This window comes from Dicentrarchus labrax, unplaced genomic scaffold (genome assembly GCF_905237075.1).
Source record: "Dicentrarchus labrax unplaced genomic scaffold, dlabrax2021, whole genome shotgun sequence".
In the NCBI taxonomy this organism is placed as follows: Eukaryota; Metazoa; Chordata; class Actinopteri; family Moronidae; genus Dicentrarchus; species Dicentrarchus labrax.
This window is the reverse complement of record NW_026136710.1, coordinates 10,264,675-10,289,769: the sequence shown is the minus strand read 5'-3', so window position 1 is coordinate 10,289,769 and position 25,095 is coordinate 10,264,675. Positions and strand designations below refer to the sequence as shown.

The 25,095-nt window shown below is 38.8% G+C and overlaps 2 protein-coding genes across 3 annotated transcripts in view; one reads left to right on the top strand and one right to left on the bottom strand.

Moving 5' to 3' along the window:
• The window catches only part of pappaa (pregnancy-associated plasma protein A, pappalysin 1a), an 89,729-nt gene extending 79,812 nt beyond the window's left edge, over positions 1 to 9,917 (top strand). Inside the window, 1 exon segment of the mRNA XM_051413179.1 lies at positions 3,877 to 9,917. Coding sequence (XP_051269139.1) covers positions 3,877 to 3,981 — 105 coding nt within the window. The 3' untranslated portion in view covers positions 3,982 to 9,917.
• A 3,291-nt stretch (positions 9,918 to 13,208) lies between these two features.
• LOC127370511 (astrotactin-2-like) overlaps positions 13,209 to 25,095 on the bottom strand; it is a 249,299-nt gene continuing 237,412 nt past the window's right edge. For both annotated transcript variants that reach the window (XM_051412637.1, XM_051412638.1), the window contains 3 exons: positions 19,161 to 19,261; positions 18,187 to 18,370; positions 13,209 to 15,080 (listed from right to left, as the gene is read on the bottom strand). In XM_051412637.1, coding sequence (XP_051268597.1) covers positions 14,843 to 15,080; positions 18,187 to 18,370; positions 19,161 to 19,261 — 523 coding nt within the window. In that variant the 3' untranslated portion in view covers positions 13,209 to 14,842. The remainder of the gene's footprint in view (positions 15,081 to 18,186; positions 18,371 to 19,160; positions 19,262 to 25,095) is intronic.

Genomic DNA, 25,095 nt, shown 5'->3' with positions numbered 1-25,095 from the left:
ATGTGTTCAAGTTTGAAGTATACAGTATATATATGTTTTTCCTCAAAAACTTTAGATGTTTGTCAGATGTTCTGGCTTGGCTTGATTGGTTCCTGATTTAACTGATTTAACTGTTGCGATATGCCAGGACCAAGTGACAGTGCTGTCATGCAATGTTGTTTGGAATCATGAGACTGTAGGTGCATGAGTTGGTCAAAGCACAGCTCACTACTCCCTAACTTCCTAAATTGATATGAAAAACACCCTAAGAAAAAACAAAGTTGAACTGTATTCCATAAAATGTTTCTTAATATATATTTTTACTCTAATAACAACTGTTACTTGCTAAGGAACAGTGTGTTATTCGTCCCTACATCAGCCAGCACCCCTTTCCTCAGGCCTGTGCCCCTTACACACCTTCTTCCCTTTAAGCACAGGCTGACACGCACATACTGCACACACAGAAATGAGAGGAACTCTGTGTTATTTTGACCTGTTCCTGAGATGGAAGGATGGGGCTCTGACAAGGTCTGCGTTCTTCAGAAGGGCTTTCATGTTGCTGTTAGTGGGTGTCCACCCCCAGCCCTCCTCTAGCCCTGGGACATGGGGCAGCATTAGGGCCCCCAGGCCCACAAGGCCAGCCAGTCTCATTTCCCAGCCACCCTGCAAGAACCTCAAGTCAGGGCCAGATGTGGCAGCTGGCCAGCCACCCTTGAGGTCAAGGTCAAAGGAAACCATGTCAAATTTGCCACCCACCTTCATTTTCTAGATAGAGAGATAAACAGTGGCCTTGGAGGGAAAGTGAGGTGTAGAGGGGGAGTGGGAGGGGTAGTGGGGATGTGTGCTGCAAGAGAGAGAAGTAGTAAGGCGAGGTAAAGTAAGGAAGAGACTCTAAAAGGAGACAGTTTAATTATAGTATCTCTCAGTTTCACACTTTCACCCTGAGAAAGAATCAGGTAGGAGCGAGGAGCCCTGTGTTCTTGGCTTCAAAATACCACAGAGGAAACACTGCTCATGCGGTTGACAGCTGTTTCTGAAGTGTGTCCGGCCCTGGGCTTGTAAAGTCGTCACATGCAGGCCTCATTTTCTCAGAGGAGTCCGGGCACTGCCCACCTGGCCCTCACATTAGGAACACCCACACACAACTTACTTTATACTCAGTTTCAAAGGGGAGCCTGCGTCACTGCTCCTCAGTGACTAGCATGCTCCTCCATGTCATTCCTCAGACCTGCTGTCTACAAATCACTGACTCTCGCAAACCATTGGTGGTGTTTCCGGTGTGTTACATTTACCACCAACTATAACATTTTACACTGATATCCGATACAAAATGTGAGACTAATTGTAGGGCTCATTATTTTAGTTTTTATTTTAAATAAATAAATATATGCTCTTTGCAGCATAGCAATGTGTATAACTTGCTTTGTTGTTGAAATGTGCCGTGCAAATAAACTTTACTTACCTTAAACAATTTTAGTTTTTTAGAAAAGACTGTATTATTGGAAGATTATCTGGGCTGAGGAACTTGTTTAGTGGTGGTTAGAATCTTCTTGTTGTGGGAAACAGAACAACCTTTAGGCACATAGGAACAATAATCTATCAAAATCAGCTTAAAGGGATCTGCTCCTTTTAAGAAATGTGTGTATTTTTCTGTGAAAACCGATAAAAAAAATGAAGTAGATAAGCTACCTGTCACAACTTCACAATAAGATTTCTATTAATATTTTTACCATAACAAGATGCAATTGGATTTATATGTTTAGTCAGTTTGACGCTGACTCACCCCCTGAGTCAGCTTCAGAGTCCAAAGCATATAATGGACACCATTGTTAAGAATGTTTTTTTTAGTGGATGGGAAATTCTCATTTCTTTCTCATTCTTTGCTAATGCATTTAGTAATTACCTGACTAGCCCTCCAAGATAGTATTAGCTCTTGATGCAATTTGTTTGATGGCATTACAGTAGTAGTTGGGTAATTATACAGCAACTACTCCACATTCAGATAATAGCACCATGACCCTCCCCTTAAAAAAACAAGTCCTCCCATAGCAGCCAGACGGCTTTCACTAATAGCATTGAACTAATAGCGGACTTTGGCATTAGGCATGCTGTCAACTAAGTATCTGTGGTGGTGACGGTGGCCAGTATTGTTGTTACATTTACATTGTATACGGAGATCCATTGTGCAAAAAAGGCAATACCACACAGCCCTAACAAGAAAAAGCAACACTGCACACAAGACCCATAGATTGATCTGATAAGCCACCAGGACACAAATGCAGACATGCCCTTGGTCTGCTGCCTGCCTTCCATGACTTGGACCACATGTGTTCCTTGTTTGGCCCGGAGAAGGGGGACACATTTTGTGTACCCAAACAGCTGAAGCAGGCCCCCCGAGAGGCGAGCAGACAAGGCAGCAGCAGCTGGTGCTGGTGACGCATTACCAACGTTATCCAGTGACGTCAAACGCCAGGGGCAATGGCCACTGATCTTCCGGTTCTATTTTCACCTTCAGTATTTCACTTTGACATCAAACTAAACTAGCTTATCAATGTTTCTGATATTCTGAGATTGTGATATATTGTCTAATGAACATCAAATGCACCAAAACATTTCCTGCAAGGACTTCAAGTAGACTTAAGAAGAAGAAAAAAAATCATACTGCATGACAGTTTCACATACATATATATCATGACAAGAATTGTCGTTTCTAATTTGCTGGCAGGTGTCGATTATTTTCTTGCAACTGCACATCTCTCATGCATTGTTTTTCCTTCTTTTGCTCTAAACTGATTGCAACAGAATTCAACTGTTGAGACTGTTGACAGTTTAGCTCTGAGTTTAGGTACACTTTGTACACTGAGTTTGTGTACCCATTACAAAATGGTCTAATGAGAACCACGCCAATTTAATTTCAAACCTGTTTAATATTTGCAACAATCTGGTCTACATCAACTATGAGAAGAGAGAATTGAGTAAGCTAGCTTGTGTATGTGTATGTGCGTGTGTGTGGGTGCATCTGACCAAGAGAGAGATGAGGAAAGCTAGCTGACTTGTATGTCATCTGGAAATATTATATTACAAATATAGTACAACAGCAAGATAAAATAGTGACATTAACAGTAACAATTGATAGTTTTTTCAAATTTGCTCACATGGCAGTTTCTTCCATTGAGACAACTAACTGAGACTCACAGATTATAGTTGTCTTTGACTTGTCTACTTGCCCTCTACTTGCTACAGTACCTTTGTAACGGTAACACCATTACATTATATGGAAAAATTATTGATTTTATGAGACAATAGAATCAGTCGTTTCATCAAGTGCCCTAACAACATATTTTTTATGTCCATGAGACAATGGCCTCTTGCAGCCATAATTATTATGGGAGCCAAGGAAGAATATTAGAGCCATTATAGAGCGACACAGTCCACGGAGGGAGGAAGTCAGGTGGATGGACAGTAAAACATTCGACAAGGGTGGCTGCTGTTCTTTACCCATTTCAAACATTCAGTGTTTTTAAATCAGCACCACAATCCAAACTTAACCACATGGTTATTATTGGGACCATGATGACAAAAGTCCCCTAACCTTAACAAACTATTGCTTCAGTCGTTTTTGTGCTCAAATCTAGCCAAACCTTAAGCGATGTTAGATCAGAAAATGGTTTAATTTTTGAAACGGAAATGTCATCCTAGTGGGGGTCCAATCAGAAAGTTAATTTCTTTCTAGGTGCCATTGACCAACAACGTATTTTTATATATTTCCTTGGACTTCAGCATGACATATTTGGTGTTTCTGGAAACTTGAACTCTTGACTGGAATATTAAAGCATTGCTGTGCCAATGAGCCATTGTACTTTTATGAATGAGAGTATCTTTTTCTCTCCCACCCAGGTGATTCCATTCCCCATGTCCTGTGACATACGGGATGAGTGCTCCTGTCGGGATCCCAACGCTATAGAGAACAGAAAGGATGAACACGTCCACTCCCTGGGGTGACCAACCTGAGCAGGGACCTCTGTTCAACGTCCCAGGATCCTTGCTCCAACACAACACAGCCAGAGTGGCCGAGGCAGACCCCCTCCTTCATCCTCCTCTCGGCCTCCAATTTCCTGCACATGCTGCTTAACGGGCATACCTCTCCATCCATACTGCAACCCCAACCAGCTGAAATGCCTCCGCCTCCACATCACAGAAAGTTCTAGAATAGAGGCTGGGACTCATGAGACTCCACAGAAAACTTCATTTGTCAGCTAAAAGGAAAGTAACCCTGCAATATCATCCTTAAAAAAAACATATATAGCAAGGAGAAAAAAAATAAATTACATGAAACTGATTTTTTTTTTTTTTTTTTGAAAGAATAAGAAAACAAACAAACAAACAAAAAAACCTAAACAAAAACATAACCAAGCCTAGGTAGCATGCCTTTTGTTCAGTTTTGTGCTGGCTTCAGTGTCTATTTTAGTGACCTTGCTCTACAGTCACATGATTGAACCAAAGGTAAATCAAAATGTGCAAGTGGAGGATTGTGTTGATGTTGGCTCTGTGTTTTGCAAATATGAAGGAAATCAAGACAAATGTTAAAAATAATCCTCAGACACTTTGAAGGCATGTTAAACACCATTTTGAAGGGGCTAGAAGTTTGTGCTTATATCATTCCTGGTTTCAAACTGGTCAGACATTCTGTATCTCTATGTCCTTTTCAGTAAAGTATGTTTCTTCATAGGCACATCAGAGGGTATACAGGTTATTCCTAGCTTGGTGGGGAATGAGACAGCCATATTGTTAAGTTTCAAGCCACACATTCAACACAAAAGCCAAAATAAAATGCACAAACACACACAAACAATGTCGACTAATTGTTGACCAACCACAGACACAATTTCCTAAGACAATTTTATACTTAGAGCAAAATCCTGAATGCATAATTTAAACATTTTTAGCATGGCTTCTGCTACTGTGTTTGCTGCTACTTGCCATCTTCACGTCATGATATCTAATAGGGTTAGACAGCTTTGTCTGCCTTGCTGCTTACAGTACCTCTTTATAGCATTCATTCACGCTTGCATGTTGGTCCATAATACTTTTAGAGAACAAATGTTGACAGCACCACGTATGAAATGCACTAAGAACTTTAAAAAAAAACCCAGAACCTCACTTGTCATTCCCGTTTAACCTGCCCAAGAAAAATACTACATACATTGATCACGACTTAAAGAATGTCATCAATAACACCTCACTTCGGGTTGGGTTGATTTTAGTTTCAGTAAGAACTCCTCCCTCATGGCGCTTGATAAGAACTTTGTTACCTCAAGCACTGATTCAAAATGTTTAAACTGAAAGTAAAATTATCCCGGCCCTGTTCAGAATGTAGTCAATGCTTGTCAGGAGTCTGTGGCTTTTTTGATCGCACAGTTCTGCATAGCACAGTCACACAAGAGTACAGGATGGATAAAGGCCATGGCTCTTAGTGAAATGAGTGTAGATGGAAGGAGACCACATCTGACACACACACACACACGCACACACAGAAACACACACACACACACACACACACACACACACACACACACACACACACACGAAAGAACGAATGCATACACACATATCTCTCATTCTCTCCCCTCCTGGTAGTATTGGACTCTCAGCTGTAGCTCTGCAGGCAACAACGTTGTACATGAAAATGACATTTGGATGTATATGTCAACACAGCATTTGCAGTCACAATATGATCAAAGGTCCCTAAGATTCTCTACTGGGTCTTGTGTTTAAGTGATTAATTTAATTTTAATTAATTTAATTTGTCTCTGCAGTAAAAAGTGCACTTGGTTGCTCTGATCAGCACTTTTCAGTATTGTGAACTTGGGTGTCCGTCCCCACCAATTAACTTCTGTAGATTATATGGCTGCTACAGTAGCTTTGTATTTTGTTACTCTTCATTCAAGACACACATACACTAGTTTTTTCTCATGCACATTTGATAAAGAAGGCTACTTGGCATATTGGTCCAAACTTTGCTGCTCTTATTTGGCTGCAACCATAGTCATGGTTACAATCAGCATGATTATGCCTTTTCATTTCATTTGGGCCAATGGCACAGTCCCTCTGACTCATATTAGGCTGCTATAGCATTCCAGATCATTCTCATAAATCATTGTACACAACACACTGTACAAGTGGCAATGTAAGACCAATTTCATGTCATTTTCAAACCAATGTTAGTGAAGAACTAAGACAATACCACAACATGCAGAGAAAGTGAGAAGGTATTATTTTCCACCAAATACGAAGAAAAACCTAAAAAAAAATCATGTAAATATTACTATATGTTCTTTATGGACAGGAGTGTTGAAAAATGTTTTTAGGTTTTTTGTTTTCATGTACTTCATTTTTACAAAATGTCATATTTAATCAGTGTTTGTATTATTGACCTCAGTTACTGCACTTTTAGTTTCCATGTAAGAAGATAAAGTATATCTTTCAAAAATGTTTAGAAGCTGCTATTGTCAGAATGGTGATCTGAAACAAACTGTATGATATTAGGTCGTTTGACTCCCTGTGTTGCTATTAGCTTTCCTGCCATTTGTTTTATTTGTATCTGGCCATACTCCTCTGGAACCTATACTGACTTTGCATTCGATGTTATCAATGATGTAGGGAGGTATTGTCACTATGAACCATATATCCATCATCCATACAGCCCCCCCCAAACCAAAAAAAGGGTACACATCAATACATTAGAAATGGTAACATATTGAAGGTCTAACTAGACTGCACATTTGTTTGTCTTTTGTTTTGCCCTGATGTGTGTGTAATATATCATCTTAGTTTAAGGTGTACATTTTGGCAGACAAGAGATGTCAAAGGGGAAGGAAAAGCGTAAATGAAGGAAAAAAAAGGGACTCTTGAAAGACTTTGTAACTTTTATGAAATATGAAACTTTGTAAGGACATTGTAAAGTCTACATCATCTTCAAAGATTGCATTTAACACTTTATATGAAAAAAAAATATAGCCCTGGTAAAAAAAAAAAACTTGTATTATGTTGATATTATCAAATTATACGTAATATTAGTACTCCAGATACTGCTGCTTTACATAGAACAGTTACCAGTGGGGAGAGACTGATCTGCAATCACTACACTATGCCAATGACATGCAGTACAGTGGTTCATCATCTGCCATTGAGGTCACTGGAAAGCCATTCTAGCCGTTTGAATGGATGAATCCTTCCCTTCATTCTATAAAAGAGTTAACATAACCTGTTGTTGCTTCCACATACTAACTTAGAACTATCAGCCTCAACAATTACTTGTATCATGAGTCAATGTCTGGATACCAAAACAAACTATCAGAACGGCTACAGAATGTGACATCATGTCAACTTGAAAAATTATATTCTTAATATTGGAGAAGGTACCCATAAGCCATAGCTAACAAAGATATTCATGGAAGGAAGTATAAGATTACGCATTGGATGAGGACATCACCTCTCTACTGTAGTCATCACAGGATCCCTTGCTGTACCTCATGCCTGTAATGTTTGCTGCTTCTATATTTTTGGTATTTTAGTGACATTTTTGCGTCTCATAACAATGGTGTAAATAGTAGAACTATTTATTGAGAGTGTTATACTTTTTTAAGTTATATTTAATGTCCATGTAAGTTATTTTTTACATTGTTCTTATAACAAAAACATTATTGGTTGTGAGTCAAAACTGTCATTTTGTCTTCACACTCTGTTGTGATCAGTGCTGTCAAGCATTGATCAGACATACAGTACACTTCAGGCCCACAACCACACAAGAACTTGTCTCATTGGTCATTAAGTGTAGATGGACACTGCTTGCATCCAATGAGGATTCACCACATGTTCAAATGTTACTGAGTGCAGTGGAACTTTTTGTTTTCCTTTAAAACCAGAATGTAAAGTTTATTTTTTTTTCTTTATTTGCTTATTATTTTTTTAAATGCACACATTAGCCATACGTAGAAGAAGGTGTGAAAGAGAACCAAGTATATAATGGTCAAGTACATAAATCCATATAGCAAATAATGTTTTGAGAGACCAGCGTAAGGCACAAGGAATATATGTACACAGCCAGCTGAGGGCAGGAGAAAATGGACAAGTGGCAAAGAGAGGGATCTGAAATTAATGAAAAGAAGGACTGGAGGTCAGAAGGCAGCCGATGGTGCCCCAGATAGAGTGTTCTTGGATCGGGGGAAAAGTAGAAGGTGGGCAGGGAGAGAGGTAGGGATGGGTGGGCTGCTTTTTCTGGCCTGTCTTGCTATTTGTCCAGGTGTGAAAATGTGTACTCACAGAGGCTGCCCCTGGGCCAGGGGTGGCCAGCGCTGACTGGCAACAAGCCGAGGCCAATGAGTCAGAGTTTCTCCCGGGGGTGGCAGCCATCCCTCTCTGGGACTCCCACCACCCCCTCCCTCACCCCTCCTACCTCCACCTCCCCACTCCTCGACACACTGCCTCATCTGTCACTGTCAGGTATGCCTGCACAGGGCTGCCAGGGTCAAGCTGGCCCTGTGAAAATGCGAGAGGATGTTTGCCCAGCTTACAGAGCCTTTTGAAGTTAGGCTGAAGGAACACAGTTCTCCTCACCTAGCGCCTATGCTTATCACATAATATGATTTGTGTAGCAGTCTTTTTTTGACAAGCTTTGATACCTCTCCACATTTTCCACCAACAGTCGCTCCTTTGTTTCTAATTTAACACCTGGTTGTTGTATTGCTCGTCTAAAAATGGCAGAAACTTTGTAGTGTCTAACTCATTACAAAGCGATGGGGAGAATAAGAAAGAGTCTCTGAAGCCCTAATATTTTTGCTCAGATCATTGTGGAGAAAAATACTGATGTGCCATCTTGTTGTAAGACTTTTCTTTGTGTATTGTAACACATAAAGTACCTCTCACAGGCCTCTGGTTATTGAATGGTCCACTTATGTCTATTTCCTAATCCCTCAATAAATAAAAAAAGGTGAATTGTCCTTTTTTTCTAAGTGGGAAGTACAAAAAAAGTGTATTTACATATTATATGGATATCTAGTGGTATTACTGCGATGTTTCGTACCCGATTGCTCAACAAATATATTTTAAGATGTAAATAATAATATTATATGATGATTGTATTTGCAAACCATGTACTAACTGTTTGGGAGTAGCTCTTGGATTGATTTTTATCATAACTATTATACAAAGAGATGAACCGTGAATATGTTGTGCATTGTGTCAAAGTATCACCTGCAAGACAGAAGAAAGGAAAAAAAAAAAAAAAGACCTGTGATGCTTTACCACACCACTTGCTGTCAGCATTTATTTGTTCATAATGGCTTAGTACAAGCACTGTTGTCAGTTGTCTAAACCATGAATTTATCCATTGAGTCATAAATTATTTATTTGTTGTCAAGATGAATAAAATCATAATGGTCATTTCTGGTCTTAGGAGTCTGTTTAAATTGATCCACATAATCAAACTTGATTGATCTTTGTTATGCATTTAAAAGTTAATTTTAAATTTGTCTGTCACCAGCCACCAGCTTTCATTTTTTTCCCCCTCGCTCCATACTGTATATTGTTGAGTCTTATCCCAATGCCTTTGTGTTTGCTGAGAATTTCACCAACACTGTAAAGGTAGCCATCAGACTCAGTAGTCCCTCCCACCCTCTGATGGCCTCCTCTCTCTTTGGTTCTTACACAGTATGCACTTTTTCAGGCACATATACAACATATTGGACTTTTATGTTTCAGTTGATGTTTCTCTCTGTTTTCACAGTTGCAATTATATATATTTTTGGTGCTCTGGTACATGGCAAAACATGTCTGATGTGTACTATATTTTCATAAGGAAGAGTCATAAAGATGAGTATCATGTTCATTTTGCTGTCATTTATTGTGTAGAAATAAAACACTGGTTAAAGTGAACATAAGCTGGAGGAGTGTGGTCACTTCTTTTTGATTGTTTTTTTTTCTTCATTGCTGAAAACATCCTGCAAAAGTGTTCCAGGTTTTTAACTTTTCTGGAAGTCATCGAGGTACCAGAGATCCATAGTGATCCTTTTCAAAACAAAAAAAAGGGCTGAGGTGGTTATAAAAGAGGAACTCACTCTTTAAGCTTTCATTGATACATTGGCATCAAAATGTGAGTGCTGTTCCTGGCACACCAATGACGTTAATGGCCTAATTTGTGAGAATGAACATCAAGCTACTGATTTTTAAAGTGCAGTTAATGTTGCATGACTGGAAAGAAACTGGATCTGAGCTTAAAGGAATAGTTTGTTGAGGGAGATGGAAAAAGAAAATGCTTCCCAGCAGCTCACATGCAGAGAGGCATAGCCACCTTCAGTTAATGATATAAATTAGAGTAATTCATAGAGGATAGCTGTCTGTTAGTTCAGTGACTGATTTCCCCCCCTTTCCAGCTCAATGTAAATATTTTTCAGCTGGATCATGTGGTATGTTGGGTAAAACCTGGGAAATAACAGCATTGCACTGCAATTGCTAAGCTGATATCTGATTACAGTTATTTTCATCTCATTTCACCATCTTGCTAACTAATTCTGAATCCAAATATTGCTGTGATGTTGTGCAATGTTGGTCTAGGGTTTATACCCCAGGGGCTTTTCTCCAGCAAGGTCAGTTCAGGCTGGACGCATGTCATGTGCACCACATCTAAAGCAGATTAAGTTTGAGCTCTTAACAAGACAGATCATTGCAGTTAACAACATTATTCTCTGTTGCTACATGTCAGCGTTGATGACCTGAGCTGCTATGTTAACAATGATAAACACAGACAATTAAACTGCAATGAAACATACCTACGTGCAAATTTCTCATTATGCATGACTTGACATGTTGCCGATATCAGGATAAGAATTCCAAACAAGCCTCAGAGTCATGCAGTCATGCTAAGGGCTCTGTGAGGTTGTGCTAAATGCTAACATCAGCATAGTAACATGCTCATGATGAGAATGCTAACATGTAGATGTTTAGCAGGTTATGTCTACCATCATAGTGCAGCACATGAGCATGCTAACTTTTTCTGATTAGCACTAAACAAAAAGTACAGTTGAGGCTAATGGGAATGTCATTAGTTTTACATGGTCATGAACCCAGCACGGGACAAAGTTAAATCTGACATGATGATGGTGCTTTATGTACCCAAGTTGTATGGATCCAACAATTACTGTGTTTCTTAACAATTAAAAACAATGTATGTGTAATGCCAATCCACCCAGTAGATATTGAGATATTTCAACTCAACAGTGGACCAACATTGCCACTGAGTCCAACAGAGGCGCTAGCATGGCTATCGTGGAAAATGGAAAAACATCAACCCCCCCAGTGGAATGCATACAGTAGGACATGTGGAAAGCTTTTGCAAGATTCAGCATTTTCCATATACCACAGAAAGTTTGTAGAATAACAAGAATCACACTTATTTAACAGATATTGAAACATTTGTTTTGATGTATGCTGAACAAATGTTTTAATATTTATCAAAAGTGAATGATATGTAGTGCAGTTAATTGATTTTGAAGTCATGAATACAATTGGCTTTGGGTGTGGGTGTTCCAACATGTGTTAACATTTTCAAGTTGTGGCAAACAACATCTCATTCTTTGGTTTCTTCTGATATGACGTAAACACACCACAAGACATCAGTAAAGATTAAACAAGGAAGTGTGCGGCTATCAGTACCGAAGTATCAAATGGACTATTACCTAGCACACTGCGACAATTATTCAATCAGGTATTTTTAGTTGTGCAATGGCAGTGTGAGTGTTATTGTGTCTTTGCTGTAGACTGAATTTTAAGAATTTTTAGTTGTTATATTGACAACCAGAAACCAGAGAATTTAATGACATTTTCTTTTGTACAACATGATATTGTTCTTAACATGTAAATAAGGTTCCAGACAAAATGTGCCTTCATTTAGAAAAATTAAATTAGAAAAATGTTGAGTCAACAATAAGGAAATGCCAAGTAGACGCAATTGAAATTGACATAATATTTACGAACAAAATGGTTAAATTTGTCTTGGAATATTTATGAAACTATACTTACAGATAAAACATATAAAGTGAAATCTAATATCACAGCATGTCTTGCAAATTAAACAGTGAGTGGAATGCAGTATCTCAGTAATACTTCTTGTACTTGAGGTCCCTCCACTTTCTTTCAGCCTCTTTGAATTGCTGAATGGCAGATGCAACATCTTTTTGCATTGCAGTGCAGCCCTAATAAGGCACACATTTAAAAAGTTTGCTTTGTAGATATTTAGCTCTCTTAAAATCTTGAAGTCAAATTAACCTGATAAATCTTTTTTTTTATTATTATTAGAACATCATCTATTTGTATTGCTTAGCTTGTATAAGTATTAACTATAAAACAAATCATGTATAATTTTACTAGTTTGACCACAACCAGCAAAGGTAAAATTCAATAATACAGTCAACTGCAGTAAGTTTGAGTTTAGGGCTTTAAAAAGGTTTGTCGCTTATAGCAAACATAGCTGATTTTGTCACCTATTGTTTGCTTGTTCCCCGACAGATCACCTTTAAATATAAGAACAAATACAATCAATGGAACAATTTGCCAAGACAATAATGCTGCTTTTAGTTGATCTAGAATTTTCCATAACCACATAACGTTTAGCAGTTGGAGAAGTTGAATATAGGGCTTTACTCTACCCGCTCTTTACCATTTTCCTCCAAAAGCAACTATTAGATGTTTTAACCAATACATCATGATTTTTTTTATTTTCTTTGTCACCTAAAATCAAAAATGTTGCATGAATCACAGCTAAGAAACGCTTTATATGTTATAAAAGTGGTCGTTTCCCAGTTCCCTTTAAAATAGTTTGAAAGAACAGTTACACTGAATTGATGAAATGTAAGTATTTAAATCTTGAAAACATTACCCTAATACAATGTTGATTCAATAGCATTTTTTTCCTCAACATAAAAGTGCGACTTAAAATGTTGATTTAAGTTTGCTTTTCAACCTCGTATAACAATCTTTCTGACCGTAAGTCAATGTGGAATCGGAACTTTTGCTGTCTTTACAGGAAAAGGTGAAAAATAACAAACAATATTCATGGAAGCGTCACAGAAAATTAGTAAATATGTGCAACTTGTGATGTTAACATTGTTTCAAATAAAGATTTCACACCTGATCAAGTAAGACTGATTTTTATACTGTGAATTTCATTGTAGTGATGAAAGAAAAGTTTTCTGATTTTATATACATTTTTAATATTTCACATTCTTCAGAAAAAGACAATCAAAGCCACATAATAATACATATGTCTTTTTTTTTTACAATTTAAAATTTACAATATAATAATTTATTATTACAATTCATATAACATGAGATGAAAGTACTGAAAAAAGGCATTGTTTATCTTCATTAAAACAATATTCATGGCTTTAAAAGGTATGACAATGAAAATGAGAGGATTAAAAAGGATCACAAGAAATCCCTAAAATCACTGATTCTTCACAATTCAGTGGACAGTACCTCACATGTTTACAACTGGTTCAACACAAACTTTTCAGGCACCCGAAAATGTTCCTCAAAAAGGATTATCCTGCTATAGTTTCTATGAGTGCACATAAGCAAATATCAAATTCTACGTTGAGGGAGGAACCTTTCAAAGATGCATTTAGTATAGTCAGTCTGATTTTCAGATCACTAATTTGCCCACATTGCGACTATTTGTCAATTAGCAGAACTGATGACTTCTTCCATGATAACAAAAGTCATATTCCACCAACAAGTTGTAATTTATTAGATTACAAGAATATTGCATGGTCTTGCAGACATCAATTAATTTAGCTACAGCATCTGATTTATTTTTTTCAGTGTCAATACCATTGTTGTGTTCAGTCACATACCAAAAGCCAATACATTATGTAAAGCATTTACTTTAAATACTTCAGTGTGGCAAAAGCATTGTATTTTTTTGTCCGGGGTCAATGCATTCAGTTCAGTTCTAGTCTGAAATTAGTTCACTTGGTCGTATTTATTTTGGGTACTGCAGTATTAAAAAAGAGATATGACAAAAGGATTCCAAGATTTCAGTAGTGAAATCAGTAATGAAAAGTCTATGAATGAATATGACATTTGAAAGCCACCCACTCTCTTTGCATAATTTCAATAGGCTGGTAGTAGCCCATTTGTCAATACTGTTACCACACAAAGCCTTGCTAATTTAATTGAACCTATCAAATGTAATACAAGACTAACTACATAGTTTCTCACTTACTGATTTTAAATCCATGAAGCAGAGCTTAAACTTTTAATTAATGTGAACTTGAAAACAAGAAAGTGATTTTCAAATGGCTTTAACACATTTCAACTTCTCCTTTCAAATGAAGGTAGTAAAGGCAAATAAGTTATGCTATTGATTTTTCCTTTTTTTTTCTCTCTTTTAAAGTGTTCCAGGTAAGCTTCAAAGCACCGAAAAGGAACTACATTATTACATTCAAAGTATTTAAGCCAACCAGTTTTTCTCTTGGCTGAATGATATTTTACATGTTCACACTGCAGTTTCTCATTGATATGTGCAATCACTGGCATTTTGCAGTTGAGAAATATGTTTGCTCCTGTTTTTTTTTTTTCTTTTCCATATCCTATCTTATAATAAAAGTAGGCCACACAAAAATATGTTTTTCGGTAGCTTCAACACAATGTCCAGTGAATTCTGAGGTTTTTTAGGCTCCCCTGGTTTTTCCAAAATCAATCAGTCACTTGAGAGACACCTGCTGCAGAGTGGGTGACGAGGTACATCAATCACTGATGTCATTTTGCAAGAAAAAAAAAGCGCACCGTTCGTCTTGAAACTCCTGTCTCATCGGAGTTTGGTGTTGCTGTATGTGTTACGCTGTACAGAAATGAGCTTTTCCATGCACATGGTGCGACTTTCACGTAAAGAGCCATGCCACGTGTTACTGGGAGGTCGGCCCTCTTCACTCCGGCAGTAGACATAAGCCATGGTGTCGGTGCGGCTCTGGATGTGGGTGCTGCGCAGGAGGGACCGGCAGTAGTGGCTAATCTTTTCCACCCTATGTAGTATCAGGTTGGCTTTTCTATTAGAGGAGACGAGACAAGAAAAAAAATCCAAGCTCAACATTATCTCACAAATGTTATTTAAGTAATCCCATCACCATTACATTTTCTCTCAAGTTGACACCCAGAATTGAGACATGCAGATGAAAAAACAGATTAAAAAGGTTCTTTCCTGAAAATAAATACATCTGCAAAAGAAAGCACACATTTAGAGTGCAAGCACACGTGAATGTAGTGAAGTTATTTTAGCAAGACACAAGTAGAATCCTTCTCAAAAAAGTTGAGAGCAAGATCATTTATTAATTAATTTAAAAGGTACACTTTTGGACCCGTAGGTAACTGAACACACTACATCCCAAAAATTAGACACTGTAAATTGCCAACACATGTTGTCATGTATCTTGCTGCTGTATGTCTATAGGGATTTCAGGAACTCGAAAGCAAGTCTGTCATACCACCCACAAGCAGTTGTGAATGAAAATATTGGTAAAAAGGTATCTACTTATAAAGCAGGTACAAAGTCATTAATGCCTTACTGCATTACTGACTGAATGTGCATTCAAATATGTACTAGATGAGACATTTACATCATGAAAAATCATGAAATCCTTAAAAGTAGTTTATACAACTTAAAAAGATGTGATTGCTTGTGTGTGTGTGTGTGTGTGTGTGAAAGAGAGATGACAGGATTAGACATGATGGATAGGAAAAAATGTACATACCAAGGAGGGCACCTAAAAATTCACTGCGGCACCTGATCTGCATAAACACAACCTCAGATGCTGCCCTCCACCCACCACATAGTGGCATAGGTGCCACAAAGTCAACAAATAAATTTAGAAAACAGAAAAATATGGTATTGTGCCTTCATTTCCACCTCCACTGGCTTTTTGTCTGCATGAAAGCACAGCTTTAAATGTTACCAGAATTGAAAGAATTGCAACTGTTGCTCCTGTCGCTCAGATGGGACTGCCAGTCGGGGTCAACAACACTATATGAAATTGCATTTTTGGATTCTATACTGATCCTGTTGAACACTACACCAGAGGCAGCTGTCTAGAGTGAATAAAACTAAGAATTTTGGGTTTTCCAGGTCCAGAGTCTGGAGCTGCTGTTTACGACATCAAGGAGCCATATGTCAGGTCAGCTTTAATTTAGAAAAGATGCCTCACAACAAACATCAATTCCAACCGAAATACACCGACAGAATACTCCTACAGCATACGCACTCAAGGTTGTTAAACTCATATGGATATTAAAATGAGGAAAACACACGCAGAGAAGGGCAAAATTCCATTTGTTTTGTAAAGCAGTGTCTGCTGAGCATCAACATCTGTCTTTAGTTAAGCAAGGAGTACAGACATCCTTTTCACTTATTTGCTGAAAAGGGGGGGTGGGGGGGGCATTTTCTCATTTCCCTTAAATTCTTACGTCTGAAACAACAGAATACCAAACACATAATCAAGAGAGGCTTGCAAGCACGTTAGCGAGGAACAAATTAAACACATTAAATGTCATTCATGATGACAAACAAAAGAAACAAGCTGAGGAAAAAAACATTTAAATTATTGTTTCCACATAATCTTTCAGGTTGTAGCTAAGGGCCACGACTATGTCAAAGATTTCATGCGATTTAGGCAACTGAATCTAAAGTAATTGATTAAGACACAGACACAGTTTCAAGGGAATGCAGCCCAGAACTAAAAACACCAAATCAAAGCGACTGACGTGTGTGGAAATAGGAAAAGTACACAGCAGTAAAACATAATAGTTGTATTTACAGTAAAGGTGAAAAGCAGTAACCATGTATCACAGCATGTCCAGAGAACAATAGAATTATTAAAAAAGAAGCTAGTGTTCAGTTGTAACAAAGCTGGTGGATATTTGGGGGCTCCTGGGATTCTCGGCTCCTGGGGGAGTGCTGACTGTGCTTACGTTTCACTTGGCCATTCTGTTACCTTTTAAAAAGGCACCACCAATAGAGCCTGCTTGTAAATTACCCCAATGAGGCTCAACCCTGCCAACTTCAGGCAGTAAATAATCTGTGCTCGCTCATCCAACCCACCACCACCCCCACCCCACACCACACACACACACACACACACACACACACACACACACACACACACTCACAGCTGCCCACACACAAACACACCATCCGACCACCCCAAGTCCCAATGGCCAACCCGTGCCTCCCACCCCCCTTCACCAATCAGAGACAAGCATAATCTTCCTACAGACCAAAGTTATTCCACAATTATTATATTATTTATGGCTTGAAAGGAGTGCTTCCAGGCAGTGGGGGTGGACAAACCAAAACATTGGGCCGTAACTTAAGATCTCGTGTTGCTATCATCAGTGCTGGACCAACTGCCTTGTCAGACTTGTGAATGTTTTTGTTCTATCCTTTTTTTTTTTTTTTTTTTTTTAAGTATTGTTTATACATTCTTCCTAGCAGTTTTGTTAGTCAGTGAGCTGCCATTTGTCTCCATATCTCAGTGTCTGTTCAGTCCTTGTTAAGAAGGTCATGGGTGAGGGGATGTCAGGATGCCATGTTGTGGACATGGAGAAAGTTTTTTAAAATGGGAATGAAGAGGAAATGGAGTTGGAAGTTGAGTTAGTGTTAGCGGACTATCAAATTTAGTGTTTGTCTTGGCTGTCAAACACTGTTTTGGCATCACCATGGTAATGCGAGGAGCAACTGTTACCCCAGAGTTTTCACAGTGACCTTGCCCACTTGCTTTCCAGTAGAGGCACTTTGGGGGGAAAGGGGGGGGGGCAATTGTGCAATGGAACTCCTGCTTAGAGGGGGTGCAGACAATGCCATGAGACATGGCTCAATGGTCTGAATCTGGCAGCACCAGTTCAGACAGCTTTGGCTTTTGTTATGTAAGAAACCTCAGGATGACTGTAATTGATCCTAAACAACACAACAACGTCATCAGACAGGATGACAAGGATACATGGATAAATAGTGGCAGACTGGAAAAGAATGGGGCATTTCTAGACAAGAAAACAACTGTTAAAGATAAAAATTCTTCGACAACCAAGTGTAAAATTGGAAGTATTTGAAGCATCCTCTAAAGCTGCAGGAGAAAAACTGTCCTATTGTCTACATCATCTCACCTGGGGCCCAGCTCATCCTCACTACGCCAGACAAAGTCTCCAAACTTCTCATAGTGGGAATTGTAGTGGTGCTGGACCCTATAGAGCAGCGGAGGAGGGATCTCCATCAGTGTGTTGTAGGCCATCTGCTGCTCCTTGCCACTGGTGTAGCCATTATACAAGTTGTACACCTTGTCTGCTATCTCTGTGAGGAGGTAAGAAACAGACAGAAAAATCAGACAGAGGTAGTGAGGCAGAGGAAGGGATTTAACATGACTGAAGAAATGAGCAGATAAAAGCACGTGACAACAATCTGATAGAGAACTGGTATTGAATTTTATAGAATTTGGTATTCCACTTCAATTAGGTTGGGGGACTTGCGAGAGACAGATGGTGAAAATCAATGCGGCAGAGGCTGAGATATCCTGATTTTGAGACCCTAATATAAGTCAAGCATCAAATACACTGGATCCTAGACTTCGAATAATGCAAGTCGACAGTCTTTTGTTAGACCTTCACTGCCTGGCAAACTCCCCATGATTAGTAAATAGAATTTGACATGTGAAATTCGTGGAGTGCCCCTTAAGATTTAGCCACAGCTTGCTTTAATAACCAATCAAGCTTGTGCACATTGAGAGTAGTGAAGACTTTTGATCAAAGAGACCTGTATGTGGATCATGACCTCCTTCCTTCCTCTAATGTTTTGTCCCAACTTTTTTACTTTATAAGTTTAGATAAAACCTGATACTAAGTGATGACTAATGTATTTATGTTTTTATTTATTTTGAAAATAACCCAGCATAATTGAGTTTGACGAAATGGTGCAATGCCAAAAATGAACACGTAAATGTTAAAAGCAGTAGACATTTTAGCTATGTATAAACACTGTTCATGAAGTACACATTTATGTAAACTGGTATTATGTGTTGGGTGCAAGATGGAAAAAAAAAGAAGTATCAGAAGGCACAGTAGGACAAAGTCAGAGGTGAGAGTACCTTCAGCTCGGCTGTCGTCCACCATTGGACAAGATGTCCGTACTGAGACAAAGCTTGACTCCGAGTGGCTGCCACGACTATCCACTGCATAGAGAGTAAACCTAAAATTGACAAAAACATCATTTGTGACTGACATCCCACAAAGCAGGTAACTTAAAACTCCAACTACACAAGTGATTGGCACAACAAGACTTTGGATATGCTGACATGGCCTTTTAAATGGCCAGCCTTCAGCTACAGCATCTTGATTATTGGGCTAGAAATAAATGTGAATAGTGTAATTCGTATAGGTTTGCAGGATAATGTGCTTGATGAGATGGTAGTTTTGCTAGGTGAGATTATATTTGATCATATATACACACACACACACACACACACACCATACACTGACATCACATGCTAGTTCAGAAAATGTTTTGAGAACAAGGAGCCAAGGATTGTGGGATTTAATTATATCTGAAAATAAGTGCAGCCAGTACCGCAATGGCAGAGGAGAGAGAAGTAAAGGGGCATCTGGCTTGACTCCAAGTACTCTATAAGGACAAAGTTCCTCTCTCTGAAAATGTCAAACATCAGACTTTTTTGGGTTCCATGACAGACTTCAGGACCACTCAGTACCCTGATAAGATACAAAAGCGAACAGTTCAAGACACTGCAATAGGAGATGAGACACACTGGGAAAATGTAACGCATCTCAAGTAATGTAGGGCCACACAGTTCTGAATAGAAAACAAATGACCTTTACATGTCCTTTTCAAAATGCCAATCTGTGTACTTTTGAATAAGAAGAAGTACAAGGAGGATCCGGTCATATTGAATCTAAAAAAGGATCAAGGGTGGCACAGTTTCAGACATCAATATCCGTGCAGCAGCAAGGGGGGGGAGAGAGAGAGAGAGAGAGAGAGAGAGAGAGAGAGAGAGAGAGAGAGAGAGAGAGAGAGAGAGAGAGAGAGAGAGATGAATGTGTAGGGCCGTCTTGATGATGGCTGAACTTTTAACTTGTCATTGTGGCTCTCCCTGTGACCATGGCAACCACAGAAACCACACCAAGGAAAACACACAAGCTGCTTTTACTGGTCTCTGACTTCCCTGAAGTATATGCCTCTTTTACAAACAACATATCAATTAAAAAGTGTCCAGGAGTGACATTTTTTTTCTTTAGCTAAACTTGCTATACAAATTGTGTCATATTGCTAACCTGTTTCTCCACTTTAAGCTACAACTAGCTGTATAGGCCTTTTTCACAGAAGACATTTTGACATGTCACAGTAGGAAAAGCGCACATGTAAATTATCAAATTACAATGGCTGAATTTTGACACTCAGAATGTAGCCCCTGGTAATATTGTTATTACCATTGGTACCAACACTGGTGTATTTCCCATTAACAGATGTAAAAATGTTTGATTTGAAAAGGCCGATTTGGCTATGATGATATTAGAGTAGGTGGATAGCAGCAACCTGCAGAGTATTGGTATAGGCCTTAAAAAAGTTCATCAATTTGGGATGCTTTTGCTCCCCTAGTAAAAACTTTTACTCTCATGTCTGTACAGTGAGCAGCCGGTTAGCTAAGCTTTCCACAAAGACCAGAAACATGAAGAAACAGCTAGCCTGGCTCTGTCTATTGGTAACAAACTCTGCATACTAGCAAACCAAAGTTTGCCGAACTATTTCTTGGCCAGAAAGCCAACAAAGACAAAGAGAGAAATAGTCTGGCAAATTACCCCTATCAAATGGTTAATTGTTGTTTTTAGACCTCGGTTTTTGGATGGGCTAAACCAGGGCTCCCAAACTTTTCCAGGTCACGACCCGAGAGAGAAATCTGGCGTCTCCCCAAACTAATGGGGCTTACACACCATTGAGTGGTAACTTAGTGCTTCCAGTCATTTCCCTGTGCAATATTTAGCACATTCCTGCAATCTGTACATCTTAAATTCAATGGTTACATTTTACATATTGTCTCTTTTTATGTTTGCATATATTGTCTCCTTTTATCCACTTCTATTTGTATCTTTATTTATATTCTATATGTCTACTGTAATGCACCAATTAATCAAGGCAACATTCAGGATGTAAGTATTATGTAATTTATTCTCCCAGCTGGGGACCCAATAAAAACAATCAATTTTGGGTCCCGATCCTAAATTTGGGAAACGCTGATCTCATTAAAAAAGAAAATGTTCATTAGTGAGCGAGGTATTGGTAGGCAGATTTTGTTACCTTTGGGCAGAGTCAGGCTAGCTGTTTCTCTTAGCTGTTTCCAGTCTTTGTGCTAAGGTGAGTTAACTAGCTTCTGGCTGTAGCTTAAATTGCAGACAGACATGAGAATGGTAAAGTAGATTCAGTTTGTGAATAATTAATAAAAATCAATACCCAAAACAAAATACACAGGGCCAGTACACCCATGTTAAACCAACAAAGGTGATTTTAATTATTTTTGATAATTTGACCTCTTCCCAGGAATGTGTGGCATGTATAGACTGTGTTGACTGACATCTCCCTGGCAGTCTTATTAGCTTTGTTTCACCTGTTGGGACAGGAAAAGTTACACCCTTAACATCCCTGTACATGTAGTCTGGTGACCTCACACATTTCCAGCATAGCCCCAACCAACTACAACATGAGCAGAAGTCAGAATATTTAAAAACAGCAGGGTATCCAGGGACTTTGATGGAAGCAGTTACTGTATGTTTGATCTAATTTACGTACAGTGGTACTGATGTTGTTGATGTTGACATTGTTGGCCTGCTCACTTCATATTTTCAAACCATTTTCACTATTACTTCTGGTTCAAGGTTGTATGTTAAACGTAACAGATAAATGAAGTATGCTATAATGCACAGTTGTGACAAAGGTTGTTTTTGAGTGAAGAATTTCTGGGAAAAAAAGTCACCTTTTGGTACACATGCACTGTTTCTCTTACTCCAGGGCAAGTTTTGAAAAAGTGAATTTAGTATTGAGAAATGTTTGTAAGTAGTTATGAAGAACTGTAAGCTTTCAGCATTATTTCCACAGAGTTACCACTGTAAAAACAACAGAATGACAAAAAGGAAACCACAAAACACAGTGAGACAAAATGAACAACTGAGATGGCATTCCAATGCTAAACACTTTTAGAAACACATGAAAATAAAGAAATTAGGATATTATTGTTTTTAAAACGTTGCTTTTCTTCCTAAAACCATTTGCCTTTTTTTTTCTTCCTGTAATGTCTTTTGAGTGTTGTCCCAATGCTGTCAAATGATTGTTTTGTTTGTAACATGACCTGTTTGGACATTGCTCACATAGTTTGTCTGGTCTTGTTATTCAGCAGGGTGGATGCGGTATTCCCCAAGAACCTCACGAAAGACGCATGGGCCTCACTGGCTCCTCTGCCCAGCAAAACAATGCAGGCATGTAACAGTCACACTGTTTAAATTATGTGGCCACATAATGTGCAGATGGATACAATGAGGTGGAAGAGGGGAGGGGAGCAGGACGACGATGACGAGGCGGGAGTTTTATCAAGGCAATTTGTTAAAAGTTTTGTTTGGGACCCAGGATGTGTGCTTGCCAGCCTTTTATTGCTGTTTTTAGTTGTTTAAATGGTTGGCATCAATGACAGGTACTGTTTCCCCTTACACAGCCCCTACAGCAATTACAAGATTGTTATGTACTGTAATAAAGCTGTTTCTGCCATGATTGAGCCTCTCAGAGAGTCAACTTCGGAGATCTGCGTTTTATTTGGTAAAAGAGGGATAAAATGCTCATTTGTGCGATGTAATTTGATTTTTTACAGAACATGTTTGAGAAGGTTTACAACAACTTCTCTTTTTTTTTTAAATTTAACTTTTTGATCATAGTCATGTAAAAGGAACCTTAACCGGGGGTCTTCACACTGTTAGGATCTCATTTGTAGACACAGATAGTAGCAGTAAAGAGGGCTTGATGGACAGAGTGTGGTGTCGGAGCACAGTACAGGCACTCAGTGATGATAAAGATCGCCTGGGAGAACAAAGGAACCAGCCACAGTCTGGCCTGCCACGAGAATGTCAAAACATCAAGTAACAAAATTGGCAAGACACACACGACCACCCCTGCCATCCACCCACACACACACACGGATACACTTTCCTTTGTCTCTCAATTTTTCTATCTACATTGCTTGCATATAGCTCAGTTGTCTGTCTATCCCTCTGTCTAATTCCTTGTCTCTCACATCTATTCCAAGGCTGTCTGGCTGCACATGGCTCCTTTGGAAGCAGCTTGGTTTTGTCCGTGTGCCATAGTTTTGAAAGCTCAGCAAACAATGAAGTGGACAAATGGCAGATTAATGTTTGTGTAAATTAACAATGTTGCCATTAAAGTAACCATTGTCCTCTAATTTAATGAGACAGTAGAGAGATGGCTGAGCAAGAGATGACAGGACAGAAAGCTCAGACACAGACAGAGCAAGAGAGGAGTAATGAGAGAAAGTGAGAGTGAGAGAGGATCAATTAGGGCAGTATTTTTGGCATGCTGCGAGAAGCCAGGGCAGTAGGGGATGCCTTTTCCATGACATCAGCGTTTGGACACACATCAGTTGAACCAGTCCACAAATCAATCAAGGCCACATAGAATCGTTTCTCACTGCCTGAAGAATTTATGGCAGCTTACAGTATCTCATGACTTTGAAATCCTCAGATCTAAGTGGCATTACACTGGTGCAACAACTCTAAATAAAACTGCTTTGCCTTTCATTGTAAATTAGAACAATTATCTCAGCTCTGAAAGCACTTGCAGATCAGCTGGACACAGAGTCCAAATGAATGTAATGATGACAACACCCCATTAAAAGTCATTCAACAGTTTTAAATGTACGTACCAGCTATTTCTGGAAACAGAGATATTTCCAGAAAATTGACTTTAATTTGAATTTCGAACAGTACTTTGAATGGCATTTGACAAAATCAAGACAAGCTCATCATGTTGGCTGAACCAGCACAGGGATGTGCGGCCATGGCTGCTCCTTTTCAGTCATAAAGCTATTAAATAACATACACATGATTTTCACCAAGTTTTGGTGGTATGAAACACTGGGCCGTACACTATGTTTTCCACTTCCCAAAAACAATTTTATTAAAATTTTGAAGCTAATATGCATCAGCACATTCATACAACCACCACATAGCAGAATTAATTCAAACCAAGAGGCAGAAGTAATTTTATGTTTGCTCAGCCCTCTTTGCTGCTGTTTTCTTTTGTCTTCTTTGGGTTATGTTCATCTGTAGGCATCCTGGTCACCTAGTAGTTGAGACATATATCATATAGTGTAACTGCAACATCCCTGATTCAGTTTTGGCTGAGGACCAGCAACTCACTCAATTGTCTTAATTTGTCATGAAGAACTGAGCAGCTATCACCTCAGTAAAACTAACCTATCCTTTAAAAAAAAAAAAAAAAATTAGCTACTGCTTATGTGGCATAGATAGGTTTGTGCAAACACACATTTGAGCAATCCTGTCTTCAATCAGATTCAATCTGGCTTGAGAGGCTGGTGAACACTGGCTAAAGTTAAGTCATACAGAGGAAGACAGGCAAGAGATTGTTAAGTATTAACTGGTAAAATGCTGTTAAGAGAGAGGAAAAACGACATAGGAGGAAAAGAAAGAAAATATAGCATGAATTCAGGAGTTTGGGCTGGCAAAAACATAGATAGGATTGCAAAGGAATTCAGACAAACTAGGTGTCTGGAGACACTGCCTTAAGTGGTCTAGAGCAATTAGAAGCAGCTGAAGAGCAATCAGGAAGATGCAGGGCAGCTGGGACTGAGATAATTCAGGGAAGATTTAGGACTGTCAAGTGATGCAGAGAGCCTAGGCATCATTGGTATACTGTATACAGTATAACAAGCTGTCATTAAAAACAGGAAGGAGCACAGGATCATTCTAATGCACACCTATAATATTACAGCATAT